The sequence below is a fragment of the Galeopterus variegatus genome, unplaced genomic scaffold (assembly GCF_000696425.1).
Source record: "Galeopterus variegatus unplaced genomic scaffold, G_variegatus-3.0.2 Scaffold9693, whole genome shotgun sequence".
NCBI classification, from domain to species: domain Eukaryota; kingdom Metazoa; phylum Chordata; class Mammalia; order Dermoptera; family Cynocephalidae; genus Galeopterus; species Galeopterus variegatus.
In genome coordinates this window covers 23823-47307 of record NW_007735804.1, presented here as the reverse complement: position 1 = coordinate 47307, position 23485 = coordinate 23823, and the positions used below count along the sequence as shown (strand labels likewise).

At 40.1% G+C, this 23485-nt stretch overlaps 1 protein-coding gene across 1 annotated transcript in view; it reads right to left on the bottom strand.

Annotated features, from left to right (window-relative positions):
- Nucleotides 1-3220: 3220 nt before the first annotated feature.
- LOC103609504 (zinc finger protein OZF-like) overlaps nucleotides 3221-23485 on the bottom strand; it is a 32082-nt gene continuing 11817 nt past the window's right edge. The window contains 6 exon segments of the mRNA XM_008593813.1: nucleotides 3221-4156; nucleotides 4158-5156; nucleotides 5280-5302; nucleotides 5355-5497; nucleotides 7053-7145; nucleotides 7376-7502. Of these exon segments, the coding sequence (XP_008592035.1) occupies nucleotides 4051-4156; nucleotides 4158-5156; nucleotides 5280-5302; nucleotides 5355-5497; nucleotides 7053-7145; nucleotides 7376-7502 (1491 nt within the window). The 3' untranslated portion in view covers nucleotides 3221-4050.

Below are 23485 nucleotides of genomic sequence, written 5' to 3'. Positions count from 1 at the left end.
AAGTTAGTAGTGAACTGCACCAGGGTAATTTCAAAAGTTCATGGAAAAATATAATTAAAAGAAAATAGGGATTTCTCCATGTAGTTTTTAAAGCACACTAGTTTCTAATTTTCCCACTAGAGATCAAAAAGGATAAGGATGTTTAAAACAATGTATGTTAAAACATACATTGTTCTAACTTGAGTTCAGCATTACAAAAATAATTGCAACAGTGAACAAACAGTTGTTTTGATGGAAGTGTGGCAAAATGGAGAATACACAAAAAGTCAGCATGTCTAACATCAACAAATCGTGTGGCCCTGGGAAACTCACATTTTATCATATCCAATTATTTTCACTTTTCTTACAAGATAGAAATACCTGGCAAAATATTCCTGAACTACCAGAAAGAAACTATGAAGATATAACACCATTGGCACATCTCTAGGGGCCAAACTGGTGATAGGCTGGATTGAGGGAGCTCAGACACTGGGAACAATGAGGGAAAACTGAAGGAATTCGGGTTTGTTCAGAGGCCACTGCAGACAGATCCTCTCAGCTATGACAGGTTATTCCTGCACCCCACAGAACATTTCAAAGCCCTTTCAGTGATTAACATTTTCTACATCCATGCCTATTCTTCTCAAACTCAGTCTACCTTTTGAAAGTTGTCCCAAGCTTTCCAATATCAACAAGTCTCAAGTAGCTACTGAATGCAGTATAATCCACCAACTTTTGTGCATTGAAAGCACTAGACTGAATAATTGCTTGGGCTGTGAAAGCTACGACTTTCTGTGACTCTTTTCCCTCTGCTCTGAAGCAGTACTGAGAGGGTTCAGGCCACCGTGACATTCTCCCAGGTGGAATTCTTATTCATATTCATAGGGCACCTGCCTTCAAACTCTGTCATAGCTCCTGTACCCCAAAGAAAACCAGAATGTCATCCCATGCCCCAAGGTACCTCCTAGAAGTCACTGTGCCTGAAAACTTGGTCTTATATCAACATCTGTAAACTCAGACCAGGAGTGCTAGGCAGGCTACCCAGTGCAGGAGGGACCAGAAACTTGATCTCCTGAAGAGACACTGAGAAACCCTACAACACAACTGCCACACATTAACAGTCTGCACACACCTCTAAGCTATTTTTCTGAAAATTTGTGGGCATTACACTAATATCAACATGCTTACGTTGCAGATGGGTAAAGTGAATATCCCATAGGTTGGTACCAGGTTCATGGATGGTGGAGCTGGAATGTGACCTCCTGCATACCTCCTAGGCTTGCTGTCTTTAGACACCCCTACCCACATCCCCCTGGCCACCTTGGACCTGAGATCCCATTCTGGGACATCTGGAACTGGCTTCTGCACACCCGCAGTGCACGCCCACCTTCCATCAGCAACGTCCTCTAAGCCATGGTGGAAAGCACAGCCCAGGCACACCTTCCCTGGCCCAGCCCAGGTCTGTGCTCGTGCCACATGTCAGGCCCTGCCTGCCCAAGGCCCACAACACTTCTGCCTCACCAAGTGCTGGGACGACTGTCCCACTCCCCAGGGCACCTGATACCCGCGGGCTCCTCTTTTACCCTCATACCCACCTTCAGTGACACACAATTCAACCCGAGGATCTAAGGAGCAGCCTGTGGACAGCGGCAGCATTCAGAATCTCCACTCAAAATATGGCGGAGTGCGTGAAGCACATGAGCACTAGAAACTGGGAAAATCCTTTCCCACAGTAGTCTCGTGAGGGTGACATCACTGAAAGGCAAAACTACATTTCCCAGATAGCAAGGTGAATGAGGAGGCACATGCACAGAAGAAACACATACAAAAAAGACTTTATTCTATAGTCCTGTGCCTGTGACTTTAATGGTCAGTGAGACTACATTTCCCAGAATAATGTGGACCCCTACATTAGGAACAAAATGAGAAGATTTTTAAAATTTTCCCTGCACAGAGTACTATTCCCGGGAGATCAGACTTTGTTAAATTGAGACTGGTCTCTACCCACGCAATACTCTAGTCTCTATTCCACAGATAAGGAATTCTGATTTTTTTATTAGATGTTGGTTTGAGAACCTGAGACATTTTGGCAGTAATGGGGAAATTCAAATGGGGGCCAGGTATAGCTGTCATGGATCCCATGTCTATTTTTAAACATGCATCTTAAGTATGAAAAAAATCATACCTCTATTTTATTTTATATGTGTTAACAAAAAATTGATGTGGTAGGCCGGCCTGTGGCTCACTCGGTAGAGTGTGGTGCTGATAACACCAAGGCCACGGGTTCGGATCCCATATAGGGATGGCCGGTTTGCTCACTGGCTGAGCGTGGTGCTGACAACACCAAGTCAAGGGTTAAGATCCCCTTACCGGTCATCTTTAAAAAAAAAAAAAAAAAATTGATGTGGTAATATTTTCTATCCATAGATTTGCTGGCTTCTATCAAGATAAATTTTTAACAAACAATACGTATATGCATAAATGCAGCATACTTGGATCTGTTTTGTGCATTGTAGGCCATGTAGCAGCATCACTGGCTTCTTACATGACCTTTTAACATCCACTTATGACAACAAAAATGTCTTCAGAAAATAGACAAATGTCTGCTGGCAGGCAATATCACCACTCATATTTAACTGTTGTTAGGTATTAAAAATGTTTAAAATAGTTTTGACCCTCATTTATTAATTCTATTTGAAAATTTGCATTCACATTACATAAATTGAGTTTTCTCTTCATCTCAAATGATCTGATATATAAAAATGAGAGTTATGTTCAAAGCTTTGACACATTGAACATATCAATGAAGATAAAGTTACTGTCACTGTTTAGTGAGAAGTCCCTGCATGGTAAGGTGTTCCATATTTATTGCATTCTTTCTCCCCACAATTTTATTTTCCCAAAAGCACACTTGAGTATAAAAGGAGAAAATACAGGTTTCTCTTCTGTGCTAATATTCTTATATTCAGGAACAGGAAAGTTCTCTCAGAAAGTTCATGAAGTCAGCACAGAGGGCTACTTGTGTAGAAACACGAAGAGATCAAACATGAAATGGCAAACCATAGTAAGCATTTCTTACATAAAGTATGATTATAAGGCTTGGGGATATAGTTGTAAAGAACTGGTTTCTTCAATTCACTCTGTCTTAAATTATGGTGGATTTCTCCCACCTATGGCTCACAGCTTCAACCTAGGAACCATCTGCCCTTCACTCCCAGAGAAGATGAGAAATCGAGACAAATGCATGAATTTTTTTTTTATTGCAGGCCTGGAAGTAATGTTTATCACCTGTCTGCATACTCTAATGAGCAAAGCTAAATGACATGGCTCAACACACAATGATTAATGGCTGAGATTGCAGGCATCTGTACAAGAGAAAAAAGGTGTTTTTTTGAAAATACATACCCAGTCTAATCCACACAGAATTTCCCTCTGTGTAAATTATCTTATGACTGCTGCAGGGTAAGTCGTTTTTACTTTACTTTTCTTTCTTATCCTTCTTATTCTATTTTTGTTTTGTTTTGTTTTCTCTGTTATTCAGTGGCTGGCCAGTACAGGGACCCATGGTGTTATCAGCACAATGCTCAAACCAACAATATGTTAACTATAGCCAGCCCTGTAACTGCTGAAAAAAGATGTTTTCACAATAATTGACCTCCTTCTATATATCAGGGTCACGAATTCAACCAAACACTTATAAAAACGCTTAAAAATCAAAAGAAAAAATAAAACTATAATACATGTAAAAAAACAACACAGTATAAAAGCTATTTACAAGGGTTTTCTACTGTACTCAGTAATATAATCTACTCAACATGAAAAGGACACACAAAAAGTGCATAGGTAATATTGAAACAGTACACCATTTATAGAAGGTGCTTGATCATTTTTAAGTGTTTACATCAACAGGGGCTCCTGGAGCCAATCTCCAATACCAAGGGATGGTTGTTCACTTATAGGGCTTCTTCTTGGTGTAAGTTCTGTGATGAAACCTGAGGTGTGATTTAAGGAAAAACCTTTTTCCAGTCATTAAATTAATTGGGATTTTCCCATGTGTGAATTTGTTCAGGTCTATTGTGGTGAGATACCGTAAACTGTTTTCTTACGTTCCTTACATTCACATGGTTTCACACCTTTGTGAATTCTCTGATGGCTGCTGAGGTGTGACTTTTGGTTAAGTTTTTCCACTTTCTCTACATTCATATGGTTTCTCTCCTGTGTGAGTTCTTTGATGAATGCTGAGGTTTGACTTTTGGGTAAAAGCTTTTCCACATTCTTTGCATTCATATGGTTTCTCATCTTTGTGAATTCTCTGATGAATGCTGAGGTATGATTTTTGGGTAAAAGCTTTTCTGCACTCCTTACATTCATATGGTTTCTCACCTGTGTGAGTTCTCTGATGAGTTCTGAGGTTTGACTTTTGGGTAAAAGCCTTCCCACAGTCTTTACATTCATATGGTTTCTCACCTGTGTGAATTCTCTCATGCCTGCTGATGTCTGACTTTTGGGTAAAAGCTTTTCCACACTCTTTACATTCATATGATTTGTCACCTGTGTGAATTCTCTGATGAATGCTGAGGAATGACTTTCGGTTAAAAGTTTTTCCACATTCTTTACATTCATATGGTTTCTCACCTGTGTGAATTCTCTGATGAATGCTGAGGAATGACTTTCGGTTAAAAGTTTTTCCACATTCTTTACATTCATATGGTTTCTCACCTGTGTGAATTCTCTGATGGCTGTTGAGGAGTGACTTCCAGGGAAAAGATTTTCCACATTCTTTACATTCATACAGTTTCTCACCTGTGTGAATTCTCTGATGGCTGCTGAGGAGTGACTTCCATGGAAAAGCTTTTCCACATATTTTACATTCATATGGTTTCTCACCTGTGTGAGTTCTCTCATGTCTGCTGAACTTTGACTTTTGGATAAAAGCTTTTCCACAGTCTTTACATTCATATGGTTTCTCACCTGTGTGAATTCTCTGATGAATGCTGAGGTATGACTTTTCACTAAAAGCTTTTCCACATACTTTACATTTATACAGTTTCTCACCTGTGTGAGTTCTCTCATGCCTGATGAGGTCTGCCTTTCGGATAAAAGCTTTTTGGGAGAAAGTTTTTCCACATTCTTTGCATTCATACGGTTTCTCTCCTGTGTGAATTCTCTGATGCATGCTGAGGCATGATTAATTAGATTCTTCTCATTAAATAGATGCACCTTACTTCACCCTATTAACTTCACCGATTTTACTTTTAGAAAAGGAACAAAGACCCCCAAATATCTAAAATGCTTTTCACCTGATTAAAAGAAAGAGATCAAACTGTTGAGAAAAATATGTCCAAAGGAAAGATTGATTTTTTTCCCTAGTGTACATGATGTGAATTCAAATAAAATGATTTTCCTAACACAACTCTCTCCTCAGCTGATGTGTTACTGTTTGTGATTACAATTTCCTGCAAACATCTTTGATGACTTTCTTGGTTCCTCTCCACTAGGTCATTATCTATCTGGGTGTCTGAAAAGAGAAAAAATAAAAAATTAATAATGGATATTGGTTTCAGGAGTTTATGGAATTTTTTCTTACTGACAACAGAATATTGTACTAATATATTTTCTACAGTTATATTATGTTTTTCTTTCCTTGTTTATATTTGAATTTTAATTTATGAGTAAATGTTAAGAATCCTTACCTTCTGCCTACTTGTAGTTTTCAACTAAGCACCTTTCATTTCTTTACACCATTTTCTCTGTTTTATTTTTATAACTATGGGTGTCTGCTGCTGCCATTTTCTCATTATTTCATTATGAAGATGGCTAGGTTTTCCTTCAGCTACTTTCAAGCAAAGAAGTGAGCCAATTTTTTATCACATATGCAGGAACATGGCTGAGGATATGGATTTTGTATTTATATTTATATTTATATGCTTTACACTCCTCACTTAGAAAATGGCTTAAAGAATGTGGAAGTTTTTCAAATAATAAAATATCCTTTTCTCCACCCTAGTTTCTCATTTAACCTGACTTCCTCTGCTTCTCATAAACAATTACAATAAAGGAAACTTGTTCTCCACCCTAGACACCCACTTCTGTTCTAAAATATTTGGTTCTGCATCCAAGGCTGTTCTCACTATCTTTGAAAAATGTCTTTTTGATGCTTTTTCAGTTCAACTTGTATTCTATTCCCAATTTCTGGTATATGGAACACCACTTGATAATTCATTTATTGTGAAAGCTTTTGTTTTGTGCATTGACATTTTGGTGGTCTTCTATTCTCACAAAAAGTCTCCTGTACATGTCACATTGTGGTTTTTTCTTCTGAATGATTTCCAAAAAGAAAACGGAAAAATGCTAACTTTGAACTCTACTCTCAAACAACAATCTTACCCCTTCAACATGGAACCCTTAGTTCACTTGGCCTTGGCACCCAGAATCTCCTGGCTTTCCTTCAAAGAGAAGGACCACTCCTTTCCATTCTTCCATGCAGGGAGATTTCTCCTCAGCTTCACGATTTCTGATGTGGTTGTACAAGGCTCACTGCTGTACCTCCTTTCCTATTTTCTTATCAACTTGCTATGTGACAGCCTGCACTATTGTGAGACTCTGTGAAGAGTCCCCACCAAAACAAAGGCCCTCACCAGATGCAACCCCTTGAACTTGGAATGCTGAGCCTTCAGAACAGACTTGTAAGAAAAAAATTTTCTCTTTATAAATTACCAGTTGTAGGCACTCTGTCAGGAACAACAGAAAACAAATAGATACAGTATGGAAAAATGTACATAAGAATTGAAGACACAAGCACAACTGAGAATGTTAAGAAAGCAAATAGGAAAAATAAATGTCAAAGAAGAGAAATGTACAAATTAGATTTTGGGTACATATAAAACATATTCAGGAAAACAAAATATTGGGATGTACATGTGACACCCCACCTTGGAGATTATGTAATACAGGCTTGCAGATGAGCCATCCTCAGGTCTTGGACTTGGGGGGAAATTGCTAGAAACAGCTGAATACTGAACATCTAATAGGCTTTACTTTTCCTGGCTTCTGCACAGTATGAGTCGACTAACCTTGCAGGATGTGGTTTGGGCATTCTTCTATTTTCCATGGCTCTGCTCCTTGTTCTAACTTGACAATCACCTCAGCTTTGTTAATGCAGTGTTCTGTTAATAGGAAGAAATGAGGGACTTTATGAAACTGCTAAGTCTGTTTCTTGGCAAGAGCTCAGCTATAGACTTTGTGCAATAAAGAGGCCAATTTGAACCTCTTGAGAGAGAGAGAGCACATTTTCAAGAAATGTAATCTTAGCATGAAACCCTATAAATGGTTCATAAATTTATGAACTAAAAAAAGAAACTGTTTCTCATGAAAGTTACTGGGGAGTTTTACTCACTCAGTGATACAAGGTTACTGTAGGTCTCCAGCATCACATCCCTATACAAAGTCCTCTGAGCATCATTCAGTTCCTGCCACTCTTCCCAGGTGAAGTCCACAGCCACATCCTCAAATGACACCAACTCCTGTAATGACACATTGTTCTCAACTCAAGTCAACATCCCTGGATCACAAAACAGAAATCTGGGAGTTCACACAACTGTGTGTGCATGTGTCATGTGTGTCTTATATAAGACTCCACTTTTTTGTACTCTATAGAATTGGAGCAAGAAAAATCAAAGGACAAATATCCTGCCACTGTAATAAGTTATTAACTACAAAAATAATATTACAAAACTTAGTTTATACCTTCAGAAATATACTTGTTGCTAGTGATAAGTGTGAATAAAATTTTTCTTTTCCAAGGAGAGCATAAACAGCCATGAAGACATAAGTATAAATACATACCTGAAATACTGTTAGGTGAACAAGTTTAAACACAAGTTCAACATAGACTGGGGTAAAAAAGAAATAGAATATATAGTTTTATTTTGTATTCAGTTTGCACTTCACTGAAATGCAAAAGATGTTCAACTCTGCCATGTGAACTGTGTGGTTTTATAAATATGAGGCAACAGCAAAAGGACAGTCTCAAGAACACAAAGAACACACTGCATGTTAATGGAACCATGCACAGCACCATGTCTGAGTGAATGATGTAAGGGTGGCATAAGGGAAAAACACAATATTGAAGAAACTGATTATACGATGATTCTGAACTTAAATATAGGATATATTTCAAACAGTAAAACATTTCATATAGTTATTGTTTTTAAATTACTTATGAATTAAAAGTGCATAAAAAAGGCATTCCAAAATTTCCATCCTATGTGCCAAAGGATTGCTCATGTCCACACCAGGTTGTACATTGCAACTTTCTAAACCACGGGGAGCAAATAATGTGGTCCTGTAAGTACATAACATTATTTGCATTTTAGTAGTAGTCACTTACAAGGAGAATGGGAAAGGCTTTTAGGGAGAGTCAGAGGGAAAGAAAACAGTGAGACAGAAGAACAACTACATTACAACATAGAAAAATAAGCACACAGAAGAGAGACTTGATGTTATGGCAAAGAAATAGCAAATGGAAAAGCAGAAACAGAATGTGGTAGTAATTTGCTGTGCAGAAATTGAAAAGAAGAGTTTTACTCTCAGGCTATTTATAACAACTACATTACAACATAGAAAAATAAGCACACAGAAGAGAGACTTGATGTTATGGCAAATAAATAGCAAATGGAAAAGCAGAAACAGAATGTGGTAGTAATTTGCTGTGCAGAAATTGAAAAGAAGAGTTTTACTCTCAGGCTATTTATATAAGCACAGTTAGTTAGGTCCTGGCACTGCAAAGCAAAGTTTGAAAAATAAGAGAAAAATATAAAGTACAAAATGAAACAGACTTGAATACATAATACTTGAAATATCTGTGGAAATGTCCAAGTGGCAACTGGATATATGATTCCAGCTTTCAGGAGACAAAGTTAATATAACAATAAAGATTTGAAAAGTATCAAAATTTCCATATTATCTGAAGACATAAGAGTGAATGAATCTAAGAGGTTGAAAGTAAAGAAAGAACAAGTACAGAATCTGCAGAAACACTGTATCTTTAAACATATGATAGAAAAGAAGAAAAAGTAGCATTACATCATAATGTAGGAGTTGGTCCTCCCACAGGACAATTAATGTGTATGTGCCTTACAACAGACCATAAAACTATGTGACACAAAACCTAATAGAACTTCAAAGAGAAATAGAATCCACCATCAAAACTGGAGATTTCAACATGCTCTATCAAACATGAATGAATACAGCATACAGAAAACCATAAAAGATATAGTTAAACTCAATAACATGATCTGGATATAACAGATATCTACAGACTACTTCTCCCCAAAACAACAGAATAGAAATTCTTCTCAAACTCACACATAAAAAAATCAGTAAGGCCATATGCAGAGCTATATAACACATTTTAGCAAAATTAAAATAATAGAAATCATACAATATGTGCTCTCAGACCACAAAAGAATTAAACAAGAAGTCTGTAGCAGAACAATGACTACAAGATTCCCTAATAGAGAGGATTAAACAATGTACTATAATACATGGGCTTAAAAAAAAAAAAGAAAAAAAAATTTTTTAAGTAAATGAAAGTGAAAATGGGGCCGACCAGTTAGCTCACTTGGTTAGAGCACAGCCTTATAATGCCAAGGTCAAGGACTTCAATTCCCATTCTGGCCAGCCACCAGAAGAAAAAAAAGTGAAAATGACTCTTAACAAAATTTGTAGGATACTGAAAGTATAGTGCTCTCAAAAAATTTTATGGCACCAAATGCATACATTTAAAAAAAAACACATCTAATATCAATAATCTAGGTTTCCACCTTTGGAAACTAGGGAAAAAGGAAAAAACAGCTAATTAAATTGAAATGAAGCAAAAGAAAAAAACTAGAACAGAAATAAAATTGAAATAAAATTGAAAAAGAAAATCTGGAGAAAAAATTAACATCTAAAAGGCTGATTCTTTAAAAAGATCAATAAAATTGATAAGCCAGTAGCCAGGCTAACTAAAAAGATAATGAACACAAGACAGAAATTACTAATATCAGAAATCAAAGACAGGACATCACTACAGACCCTATGGACATTAAACAAATAATAAATGCTATGAATAACTCTGCACACATTTGACATCCTACATGAAATAAACCAATTCCTTAAAAGACACAGTTTCCCAAAACACTCACACAGAAATACAAACTGTGAATAGGACTGTATTTATTATGAAAATTGAGTAAGCAAAAAATGACATTCAAAACAGAAAACACCTGACACAGAAGTGTTCACAGGAGAACTGAAACCAACATTTAAGCAAGAAAATATACCAACTACCTACAATCTATTGAAGAGAAGATGAAATACTTCCCAACTTATTGTGTGAGGACAGCATTACCTCAGTACCAAAAGCAGATAAAGATATTATGAGAATAGATAACAACTAACTGTTACCTCTCTCAAACATACATGCAAATGAGCTCAATAAAATATTAGCAAACCTAATTCCATAAGGTCTAAAGAGGATTATGCACCATGACCAAGTGATATTTATTCTAGGTAGGCAAAGGTGGTTCAACAAATAAAAATCAATTAATGTAATTTATAACATGAAAACACTAAAAGGCTAAAGAGGATTATGCACCATGACCAAGTGATATTTATTCTAGGTAGGCAAAGGTGGTTCAATAAATAAAAATCAATTAATGTAATTTATAACATGAAAACACTAAAAGGAAAAAAAAATCATGATCACATCAATAGATGCAGAAAAAGCATTTGAAAATATACAGCATCCATTTATCATAAAAATTCTCAGTAATCTAGGAATAGCAGGGAATATCACAATTTGTTAAAGATTATCTACAGAAAACTGCAGCTAATATCATCCATAATAGTGAGAAACTCAAAGGTTTCTCAGATAATCAGGAATGAAGCAAGAATGTATCCTCTCATCACTCCCTCAACATTGCACTAAAAGTCCTGGGTAATGCAATAACACAAGGAAATAAAATAAAAGATTTACGGACTGGGAAGGAAATAAATAAAATTGTCTTTAGTTGCAGATGATATGATTACTGTGTAAAATATCCTAGCAAGTAAATAGAAAGCTTCCTGGAATTAATAACTGATTACAGCAAGATTGCATACTACATTAATATACAAAAGTCAATCACTTTTCTATACCTCAGCAATGACCAAGTAAAACTTAAAACAAAAAACACAATATTATTTACATTAGCAACTAAAAAAGAAAAGTTGAAAATCATCTACCTCAGAAGAAATTAACATCAAGAATATATTTTAAAAATGCCTACAAATGAGCAACAAAACAAATAAGCTGATTAAAAATGAGCAAATGGCTTCAACAGACATTTCCACAAAGATGATGTTGTGAGGTTGTTGCCCAGGAAAAGAACCAAACACTTAATTAAGAATTTTAACAGAGTCTTTATTAGCCAGCCAGCCAGCAATTGCCTCCCCTAGGTATTTTGGGAGAACATCATCTTGCCTTGGTCTGCTGTAGCTTGCAAAAGCAAAAACCACATCCTGTTGGCACACAGGTTTGTCCAGGTGCACAAAGCAAGCTAGGACACAGAAGCCAAAAATGAGCAGTTAAAGCAATCAGGCATAAAATTTTCATTGTGTATGGTTTCTGTTTCTATGCAATGGTTTCTGTTTTCAATGGTTTCTCATGCGGGGGGGGGATAGTCTGTTATAGTTCCCATTTCTATGAGGTCAGTGGTTTCTCATGCGGTGGGGGTTTAGCCTGTGTCAATCTTAGTATTGTTCAGGGTCCTCTGTTACATTCCCCACTGGTTTTATGTACATGAGTCAAATCTTAGATTCATTTGTGTTTAATCTGTTATAGTGGGTTCTTAAAACCATTAACTTTACTGATTGGATTCTCTGTTTAACATACTTAGAAAGGCAGGTGAGGGCACAAGGGCCTATCATGAAGAATAGCAGAATTAAAAGCAAGGGACTGGCTAAGGCGGTAAGGAGAGTTGTTAGCCAGGGAGACCAGGAGAATAAGGTTTCATACCAGTTGTGGCCTTTGTAGAAAGGCAGGTGAGGGCACAAGGGCCTATCATGAAGAATAGCAGAATTAAAAGCAAGGGACCGGCTAAGGCGGTAAGGAGAGTTGTTAGCCAGGGAGACCAGGAGAATAAGGTTTCATACCAGTTGTGGCCTTTGTTTTTTAATTCTTCTCTTTCTTTTAACTTATTTCTGATTAGAGAGAGGCTGTCTCTTATTACTCCTGAGTGATTACTATAGAAACAAGTTTCTCCTAAAGCTACACATAATCCACTTTGTTTTAGGAATAAGAGCTCTATGCCCTGTCTGTTTTGTAATAACACTTCAGCTAGGGAATCTAAAGAGGTTTCCAGTCTGCTAACAAATTTTTCCAGTTCACCTAGGTCTAGGTCAATTTGTTGACCTAGAGGTCTAAAGTTTTGATTACTTGTTATTAGAGCTGTGGTTCCCATAGCTGTGGATCCAGCTATGCCTAAACCTATGAATAAGAGGATGAGGACTGGGGCAGCTCTTTTTGTTCTTAGGTGTTGTCTTCCTGCCTCTCCTTCATAAAAATAGATCTGGGGAATGATATGGACAATAATACAGAACTCAATTTTGTTGGGTGTAAGGAAGAATTGGATGGCTATGCATGGGGTTAGTCCTGTTAAGCAAGCAAACCAAGTGTTAGAGGGGGCAACAAGGTAACTGGAAGCTTAGGAACTGTGGTTTGCACTACTGATGGTTACTGCATATGTGCACACTGTTCTATAGGGGGAACTTTGAAGAATATAGTTATTAGTGCGTATACAAAGCCCTTGGTTTTGTGTTACCAAGCGTGAGTTTGGGTTTTCTTCCCCATGGACAGAGTTTGTCTTTGGCAATTGTAGTTAGGTTTCGAGACCTGACAGTTTTGTTATTAAAACCCAGAGAGCTGTTTACTCCTAGGCCAACATAATATGGTGGTTCTGGATTTAAGCATAACCAGCAATCTGTGGTTATATTAGGGTCTGACTGGTTGATGAAACTTGAAAAGTGAATCTAAAGTTTTGAAGAGAGGATTTGTGAAGGCACAATCAGAGGTTCAGTTGAGGGATCTGGGTGTTGGAGCTTGGTGAGATGGGTTAGGGTTCAGGGAATGTGGAGGAAGGGCCTATTGGGATGTTGGGGCAAACTTCTTTTAACTGAATAGTGAACTCACCACCAAGGTCTCATCTGGTAACATACAATCTTAGACCCTATGTTCTACCTCTTTCCCATGTGGTGGTTTAAATGGGTTCCAAAGCCTGAAGGTGAGGTTAATAGGATTGCATTTCCCCAGCTGACTGCAACCTAGAGGTGGGGGTTTTCTATTAAGGGATATGTAGAAGTCTGTATGAATCCAGGAAGCCTAAGTTTCACAACCCCAAGTGGAGCAGTGATAGTTTCTCTGCCCTTGCAGCAGAAGGGCTGCCTGCAGCAGGGCAGGCATTAAACTGGGTCTGTTGGAGGCTTAGCTCATAACTGAGCTGGCTGCAGGAGTGTTGGGAGAATAACATGGATCCTCCTCCAAAATAGCCTCCTGGAGTATGTGTGTGGCTTAGAACCCCCAGTCATAAGTTCACAGATGTCTACTAAAAAGATGGGGGCACTAGAGGTGTGGATAGACCAAATGACCTCCCCAGTGACACTATCCCTCAATTCCCAGGTGTAAGTTTGGGGTTGATGAGGGCTCCCTGTTACAAGCACAGCTAAACATAGGACAATTATAGGTGAGTCTTATCTTTAAGGAGTCCTCTGGGCGCATTGAATGGTCCATCTTTCTTGGTGTTGACTTGGTTCTGATGACTCAGGTGTTTGCTTGAGTTGAGTGTGGTGTATTCACTGACATTTTTCTGCTACTTTAACAGCTGTTGGGGTGATTAGGATGATATGGAAAGGCCCTTGCCACCTGTGCTCAAGAGTAGCAGAGTTGTGGTGCTTCACCCATACGAGGTCTCCCAGCTGGTATGGCTGTGGAGTTAGTTTCTTAGTTGGTGGGAAGGCCTCCTTAATCAAGGGGTGGATTTGGTGAAGTACCTGCTGGAGGGCTAGGAGAAACTGAAGAAGGTTCTGGTTAGTGAGTTCAGCAAGTTTGTCATCCCTGAGATGGGGTAACAAGGGGGATGGTCTTCCAAACATAATTTCAGAATGAGTGATTCCTTTGCCATAGAGAGTGCACCTAGCCCTTAAAAGGGCAAAGAGGAGGAGGCTTATCCAGTTTTTACCAGTCTCTAATTTTAACTTGTTAGTGTTTCCTTTAAGATTCGATTCATTCATTCTACCTATCCTGAACTCTGTGGCCTATAGACACAATGTAGATTCCATTTTATTTGTAAGGTTTTTGCTAATAATTGGGAAATTTGAGCTGTGAAAGCCGGACCATCGTCAGACCCCAAAGTCACAGGCAGGCTGATTCTAAGGATAATTTCTTGCAATAATTTTTTAAGTGTTATTTGAGCAGTTTTGTGTTTTGTAGGAAAAGCTTCCACCCACCCAGAAAAGGTGTCTATGAATACCAAGTGATAGCTGTACCCATATTGTCCAGGTTTCACCTTGGTAAAGTCAATTTCCCATTGTTCTCCAGGGCTCGATCCTCATGTTCTGGTTCCTACAGGTACTTTGGACTTGTGTCCTGGATTTACTTGTGAACAAACCTCACAGTGCTATACAAAGTCCTTTGTTAATTTGTCTAAATTATGAATATAATAATTTTCTCACAACTATTCAGTCAATTTAGTAGTTCTGAAGTGTGTCCCTTTGTGAAGCTGTTCTATTAACAGTCTTCCTGGGGCTTTGGATAGATAAATCCTATAGTCTGGTAAAACTTTCCAACCTGCACTATTATCTGAGGCTTGTAATGCTTTTGCATGTATGACTTCTTCAGTGTAGTGTGGGACTGGCGGTATTGGGGTGCCCGTGTGATTACCGAAGAATTTGATGGCCTCACTGGTTTTAGTGTGGCCTCTTTTGCTGCTTGGCCTGCTGTGGTATTCCCTTGGGCCTCAATTGAGTCACTTTTTTGGTGTCCTCAGCAATGTATAATTGCCACTTTTGGGGATACCATATTGCCTCAAGAAGAGCTAGAATTTGCTTTGTTTTTTATGCCTTTTCCTCCTGATGTTATTAGTCCTCTTGTTTATAAAGGGCCCCATGTATGGGGGCTATAGCAAAAGCGTATCTAATGTCAGTGTATAGGTTGACAGTTTGGTTTTTTCCATGTATCAGGGCTTGTGTTAAGGCTACAAGTTCAGTCTTTTGAGCAGAGGTCCCTTGGTTTGAAGCTTGAGTCCAAATGACTCACTCCAGGGTTACTATAGCTGCCCCGGCATATGTGATTCCATTGGACATGAAGCTGCTTCCATCAGTGAACATCACCTCATCAGGTTCCATCCAGGGCATGTCAATCAAGTCAGGTCAGAGTCCTTGGAAAGCCTCTATAGTTTTGAGACAGTCATTGATGGGTTCCTTTCAGTCATTGTCCAGGAGGAGAGTGGCTGGATTCAAAGCTGTTTTCTTGGGCTGGCCCGGTGGTGCACTCGGTAGAGTGCGGCACTTGGGAGCGTGGTGGTGCTTCCACCGAGGGTTCGGATCCCATGTAGAGACCACCTTGGAAAGCCTCTATAGTTTTGAGACAGTCATTGATGGGTTCCTTTCAGTCATTGTCCAGTAGGAGAGTGGCTGGATTCAAAGCTGTTTTCTTGGGCTGGCCCGGTGGCGCACTCGGTAGAGTGCGGCACTTGGGAGCGTGGTGGTGCTCCCACCGAGGGTTTGGATCCCATGTAGAGACCGGTCCGCTCACTGGTTGAGCGCGATGCGGGTGCGACACTGAGGGTTGCGATCCTGTTGCCGGTCCCGGTACGGGCGCGACACCGAGGGTTGCGATCCCATTACCGGTCACAAAAAAAGACAAAAAGGAAAAAAAAAAAGCTGTTTTCTTAAGGAACTTTATTTGAGGCTGATCTAAGAGTAAGGCCTGATGTTGAATGATGTGAGGATTGGTAAGCCAATGCTTGGGTGCACTTTCAAGAGAGTGTGTATAGAATGGAGCACTACTAGGCTTATATCCTGCCCTAGGGTTAGCTTGTCAGCTTCCTTCACCAGTAAGGTGGTTGCTGCTATGGCCCAGAGACAGGCTGGCCATACAGCAGCTACACTGTATAGCCTCTTGGAGAGATAGGCCATGGGGCCTCTTCCATGGTCCTAGGGCTTGTTTGATTACTCCCTTGGTGATGTCTTGTCTTTCAGCAACAAACAGGGTGAAGGGGTATTAACATCTGGCAATGCTAGGGCAGGTGCTATGGTGAGTGCCTGTTTTAAGTTGCTAAAGGCCCTTTGTTCAACCTCAGTCCATAGAAAGGAGTTATGTTTTCCCCTGGTACTGGAGTATAGGGGCTTGGCTATTTCAGCAAATCCAGGTATCCAGAGGTAGCAGTAACCCACAGCACCCCAAAATTCACAGACCTCTTTTTCAGTCTTTGGAGTTGGGATCTTTAGAACTGTCTCTATTGTTCTTGAGGATAAGGTTCTCTTTCCCTCCTGTAGTTCATACCCCAGGTAGGTGACTTTTGGGGTACACAGTTGGGCCTTTTTGGCTGACACTCTGTATCCCAGGGCTTGTAATTTCTGTAATAGGTCTTTTGTGGACTCCTTGCAAGTCTTATAGTCTTTAGTGGTCAACAGGAGATCATCTACATACTGTAATAGGGTGACCTCAGGATGTTATTTCCAATATGGCATGAGATCTTGGCTCAATGCTTTGTCAAGCAAGGTTGGGGAATTTTTAAACCCTTGAGGTAGATACATCCATGTCAGCTGTCCTGAATATCCCGCCTCAGTATCAGTCCATTCAAAGGCAAATAGAGGTTGGCTTACCTTGGCTAGTGGGAGGCTGAGGAAGGCATCCTTAAGGTCTAAAATGGTGTAGGTCTAGTGAGATGGCGGCAGCAAGCTGAGGAGGGTATAGGAATTTGGTATGGATGGAGGGTCTCCATGTGCTTGTTCACCTCTTGTAGATCTTGGACAGGCTGGAAATCCAAATTGCCTGGCTTCTGTACTGAAAGGAGAGGAGTATTCTAGGCCAACTTGCATGGAACTAAAATGTTAGCCTTTTTTAGTCTCTGGATGTGGATAACTATCCCTCATGTGGCTTCCAAGGGAATGGGATACTGTTTCACTTGAACAGGAGTAGCCTGGCTTGTAAGTTGAACTATGATGGGTGGCTGGTGAGTGGCCAAGCGTGGGGGGTTTGTTTCTGCCCATACTCCTGGAATTTCTCATTGTAGTTCCACTAGGGTGAAGCTAAAATCAGTGGAGGGGGCTTCTGTAGCTACCATATATTCTTCACTGATTGGGCATGTTATTATCCATACAGGGGGTGCAGGATTAAGAGTCAGTTTTGCTGTTTCCCTGGAAGGATATGGTAGCCTGTAGCTTCTGTAATAAGTCCCTTCCCAGCAGTGCGTATGGGCAATCCAGCATGACAAGGAAAGAGTGGGTGATGGTACCCTGACCTAGATTAGTGATTCTTGCTTCTGTCCAAGGGTAGGACTGGAATCTCCTGTGGCCCCTTGGACTAAGTTCCTTTTAGAAGACAAATGTCCATCAGTTTCAGTTAGAACTGAGTAAGTAGCCCCTGTGTCCATGAGGCAGCCTACCAGTTTGCCCCCTATTTGTAATGTTACCTTGGGCTCCTGGGGGCTCATAAGTATGGAGCCCTGGCCCTGTCAGTCCTCAGAGGTGTCTAATCGAAGGATGTGGGGGTCTCTTTCCTTTAACAGGGGACATTCATTTCTCCAATGACCTTTTTCTCTACAAAACACACACTAGTCCTTTGTTAGAGTGGCCCTTGGTTTCCTGGGTAGGTTTCCCTTCTTCCCAAATTGGAGTTTTATGTTTTTAGGCCTTTTGGTTGTTCTTTGTGATTTGGTGAGGGCCATTACCATTATTTTGGCTATTCTCTTCATTTGTTTTTCTTCTGGGCTATCTCTGGCATTATAGACCTTCTGGGCTATTTCAACCAGCTCAGACGATAATTTACCTTCAAATCCTTACTATTTTTGAAGCTTTTTTCTAACGTCTGGGGCCAACTGGGTGACAAAGGCAATGATTATTGCCTGCCTATTTTCTGGAGCCTTGGGGTCCACAGAAGTGTAGACCCTATAAACCTCCATGAAGCATTCCAGAAAAGTAGCAGGGGTCTCATTTGGCCCTTGAATGGTTTTGCTTACCTTTGAGAGATTATTGGGTCTCTGGGCTGCTGCACAGAGTCCTCGGAGGAGAGTCTAGTGATACTGAGTGACAGCCTCCTTACCTTGATCTGTATTTGGGTCCCATCTGGGCTTGCTAAGGGGAAATATGCAGTCAAGGTGAACAGGATCATCAGAAGGTTGGCTGTTCAAACCAGTAATTGTTTTGAGGGCCTCTCAGTGGATGCACTCACATTCTTCCAACATGAAGAGGGTCTGAAGGGCCGAGCCCGTGGCGCACTCGGGAGAGTGCGGCACTGGGAGCACAGCAGCGCTCCCGCCGCGGGTTCGGATCCTATATAGGGATGACCGGTGCGCTCACAGAGCTCACTGGCTGAGCGCGCTGCGGACAAAAAAAAAAAAGAGGATCTGAAGAAGTTGTTGGCAATAATCCCAGGTGGGCTGGTGGGTAAAGAACACAGTCTCCAAAAGGGAGATGAAGCCTTGAGGTTTCTCAGAAAAGGAGGGATTTTGGTTTTTCCAGTACAAATAACTGGTGGAGAAAGGGACATATACCACAAACGGTGCTTGATCTTGAGGAGTCCCTGGGGGAAGGGGAGCTTGGCAGAGAGGGAGTTGAGGCATGGGGAAAATGTTGGTAGAGGTAGGATCAGAGTCAGATTTAAGCCTGGACTGGTAAGCAGTGCCATTCCGAGTATGTGGAGGGCTAAGTTTTATAGAATCAGGAGAGGACAGATAAGGTGGAGATGCACTAGGGGAAATAGGAATGGGGGGAGAAAAGTCAATCAGATACTCTAGTGCATCCTGTGGGATGGGGGATACTGTGGATGTGACAGTCCCCTTCGATGAACCTGTGAGAGGAACAGGTTGAGTCACAAGATTTTCTGTCTTGTCGGCACCTTGTTTACTTAAGCAAGATTTTAAATATTTTTTCAGCCAGGATGGTTTTTCTGTAACCAGTTCAATCCAAACCTGTATATATAGAATTTGATCTGGGTGGCCTGGTTGGCCAAAACAAACCTCCTGTACGCGGTAGGTGGTAGGGAGGTCTGTAGTTCCATATGAAGGCCACCCAACTCCAAATATTGGCCAGTCTAACTCACATAATTTCCTTAGGTCAAATGGGTTGACTGAAGTTCCAAAATCAGTGCCCTTCATTTGGAAGTACTTAAAATTGTTAATCATACACTGTGCGGGGGGTGCCCCACACACCTGTTTGGAGGACTTTTGTCCCATTATGTCATATAGGACAACAGTTAATGACACACAACAACACACAACCAGCAACACACAAAAGACAAAGACAAGTTCCAAAATTCCAAAACAAAGACAAGTTCCAAAATTCCAAAACAAAGACAAGTTCCAAAATTCCAAAACAAAGACAAGTTCCAAAATTCCAAAACAAAGACAAGTTCCAAAATTCCAAAACAAAGACAAGTTCCAAAATTCCAAAACAAAGACAAGTTCCAAAATTCCAAAACAAAGACAAGTTCCAAAATTCCAAAACAAAGACAAGTTCCAAAATTCCAAAACAAAGACAAGTTCCAAAATTCCAAAACAAAGACAAGTTCCAAAATTCCAAAACAAAGACAAGTTCCAAAATTCCAAAACACATCCAAATTCCAAAACAAAGGACCTGGTGATGTCTCATGGGAGTCCTAGACCTGGGAAGTAATGCTGTGTCCAGTCTTCTGCTTGGGCCTGAAATCAGAGCTCTGATACCCAAATGCAACACCAAGTTTTTGAGATATCAAACCAACGCTTACCTCCAGAGGTCCAAGACACAGACTAATAGGACTAATAAAGACTCTGGTGCCAACTGAAGAATTTGGTTGCATTGGGCTCTTGGATGGAGACAAAGGACAAAGGGGCAAATTTCCACCTTGGTGGCCTCCCCTAGGATCCAGGGCAAAAGCAACACTGGGGCTGATTTCCCTCTTGGTGGCCTCCCCTAGGGAGACTCGCCACATTGCCCCACGTCTGAAGCTGTGATTTTTTGGTTCCCCTGAGTGACAATATCGTGCAGGGCCCTCCAAATGTTGTGAGGTTGCCACCCAGGAAAGGAACCAAACACTTAATTAAGAATTTTAACAGAGTCTTTATTAGCTGGCCAGTGATTGCCTCCCATAGGTATTTTGGGAGAACATCAGCTAGCCTTGGTCTGCTGGAGTTTACAAAGGCAAAAACCACATCCCGTTGGCACATGGGCCTGTCCAGGTGCACAAAGCAAGCTAGGTCACAGAAGCCAAAAGTGAGCAGTTAAAGCAATCAGGCATTAAATTTTCCTTGTGTATGGTTTCTGTTTCTATGCAATGGTTTCTGTTCTCAATGGTTTCTCATGCGGGCGGTGGGGGGGTTAGTCTGTTATAGTTCCCATTTCTATGAGAAGGTCACTGATTTCTCACGTGGAGGGGGTTTTGCCTGTGTCTACCTTAGTATTGTTCAGTGTTCTCTTTTACAATGATCTAACAAGCTCATGGAAAGATGCTTAACATCATTAATCATTATAGAAATGCAAAGCCACAATGAAATATCATTTCACAATCAATAGAATATTAACGCTGATTAACAAAATTGGAAACTTTGTATACTTTGTGTTCATATGCAAAATGATACAGCCCCTATTTTTAAAAAAGTACAGTGACTTCTCTAAAAATTAAAAATAGAATTACCATAGGATGGGCCGAGCCCGTGGTGCACTCAGGAGAGTGTGGTACTGGGAGCGCAGCAGCACTCCCGCCGCAGGTTCGAATCCTATATAGGGATGGCCGATCTGCTCACTGGCTGAGAGCGGTGCGGCCGGTCTCAAAAAGGACGAAAAAAAAAAAAATTACCATAGGATTCATAAACCCATTTTGTGTATATATCCAAAATAATTAATAGCAGAATCTCAAAAAGATATTTCCACACCTGTGTTCATAGCAGCATTACTCACAGAGTTAAGAGGTAAAAGCAATCCAAATGTTCAGCCATGAATGAACGGATAAATAAAATGTGGTATATATATATACAAAGAAATAATATCCAACCTTAAGGAGAAAGGAAATCTTCACATATGCTATAACATGGAACCTTGAGAACATTATGCAAAGTGAAATAAGACACTCACAAAATGACAAGTATTTTAAGGTCCCACTAAGAAAAGTCAAATTTTTAGGAACACAACATAGAATGGTGGTTGCCATAGGCAGGGAAAAGGGGGAAATTATGGGTTGTCATTTAATGGATATAGAGTTTCAATTTTCCAAGATAAAAAACTTGTGGATATCTCCTGCACAACAGTGTCAATATACTTAAAAATATATAAAGTTTAAGAAATGATTCAAATGTTAAATTTTATGCTATGGGCCGGCCCGGTGGCGCACTGCTACAGGGCGCCGCTTGAGAGCGCGGCGGCGCTCCCGCCGAGGGTTTGGATCCCACATACAGACCGGCCACTCACTGGCTGAGCGAGGTGCGGGCGCAACACCGAGGGTCGCGATCCCGTTGCCAGTCCCGGTCCGGTACGGGCGCGACACTGAGGGTTGCGATCCGTTGCCGGTCACGAAAAAAGACAAAAAGGAAAAAATAAATAAATAATTTGAAAATCCAATAGATGAACCAAACTAAATATTTTTTAAAAAATTAAATAATTGACAAAAAGTTAGAAAATAAAAAGCAGAGGATTAAAAGGCAGATGAGGCAAATACAAATAGAAAATAGCAAAATGGCACACTTAAAGTAAACCTTATCAATAATTAGTTTAAATGGAATTGCATTAAATATTCTACTTAAGGCAAAGACTGTCAGATTTGATAGGAAAGTAAGACCCAACAATATGTTGTCCAGAGAACACTTTAAATACAAGTAAAAGTAAAATAATGAAAATACATGTGCCACAGCAACACAAATTATGAAAAGCTTAAGTGGAAATATTGATACCAGCAAAAGAATCTTGAAGACAAATTATATTACTAGAAATAAATGGAACATTGAAGGATGTGGGCCACACTACCACCTCCCATAACATGGAAAATGGAAAAGGTATCTCACCATCTTGGGGTCTACCAGAAGAGACTTTTAGGCACAATAAGAAAATTGCCACCTGATCTCCTATCTCTACCACTGAGAAAATAAAAGAAGGATGTTCAATATTCAAACAGAACTTAGACAAAATATGAAGGAACCAGGACTTGCTGAGCTTGAAATATAAATATTTTTCAATCAATTTTTCCCAGAAAAATATTTTCAAACTGTTAAACTATTTTGTGGCAAGGATCAAACCTAGTGTTTTCCAAAAAAGATGAAAGACCAAAAATATTTCTAGCTTTCTAAGTACCTTAGGGTCTGACACATACAAAGTGCCTAGTAAACAATAAAACTTCTGAGAATATAGCCACCTTGGAGAGAAGGGGAGGTCAGAGAACAAAGGGCCAGACTCAGAATGTTGGGGGGAAGCATTCTTCTAATGGATTTTAGCACAATGGAAACCCATCTTTTTATGGCAGTGATTATACCAGATAATTTCCTAGATTAAAAAGCCAGAGTCAGAAAAATATTAAAAAGGCCATTGGATCCCCAAAACTAGGTAAAGAAAGTCAGTCAACTGAAAACCCAGGCATTTAAGGAAAAGTGATACTGACAGAGAATGGCAAGAACCGAGAGGACAGTGAAGAGGCACAAAGCATCTTTTCCAGGGACCAGGACTGGGCCCTAATGAAATACTAAAGCAGATGCCTAATGGGAATAAGTAACTACTCAGACCAGTGCCCACAGGGTGCTGCCCCTTCTCATCAACACTGTCTGAACCAAAGTGCACACATGGTCATGCCTGTCTGTTCACTGTAAGCTAGATGTGTGTTAAAAAGATAATAGGATGCTGGAGCTTATTTAGTTTGACTTTTTGCCAACTGCACAAAGGTAGAATATTTCCAGGGCTCTTGATAGGGGCAAAGTATATTTTGCATGTGGTAGAAATTTATGTTCAGATAGCAGACTATGGTCTATTAAAGACTGTTGCAAAGGCTTACAATTCTTCTTATTGAGAGGTGGAATCTAATTGCCTTCCCCTTGGATCAAGGCTGGTCTTAGTGATGTGCTTGACAAAGAGAATACGGTGGAAGAGATGCTTTGGTATCTGAGTGGAGATAACAAGAATCCTTGCAGCTTCTGCCTGGGCGTCTTGACCACTTGCTGTGGCAGAAGCCAGACAAACCTGATTACCCTGAGACTGCCACTCTATGAGGAAGTCCAACATGGCCACAAAGAGAAGGCTGGGCATCTGCTCA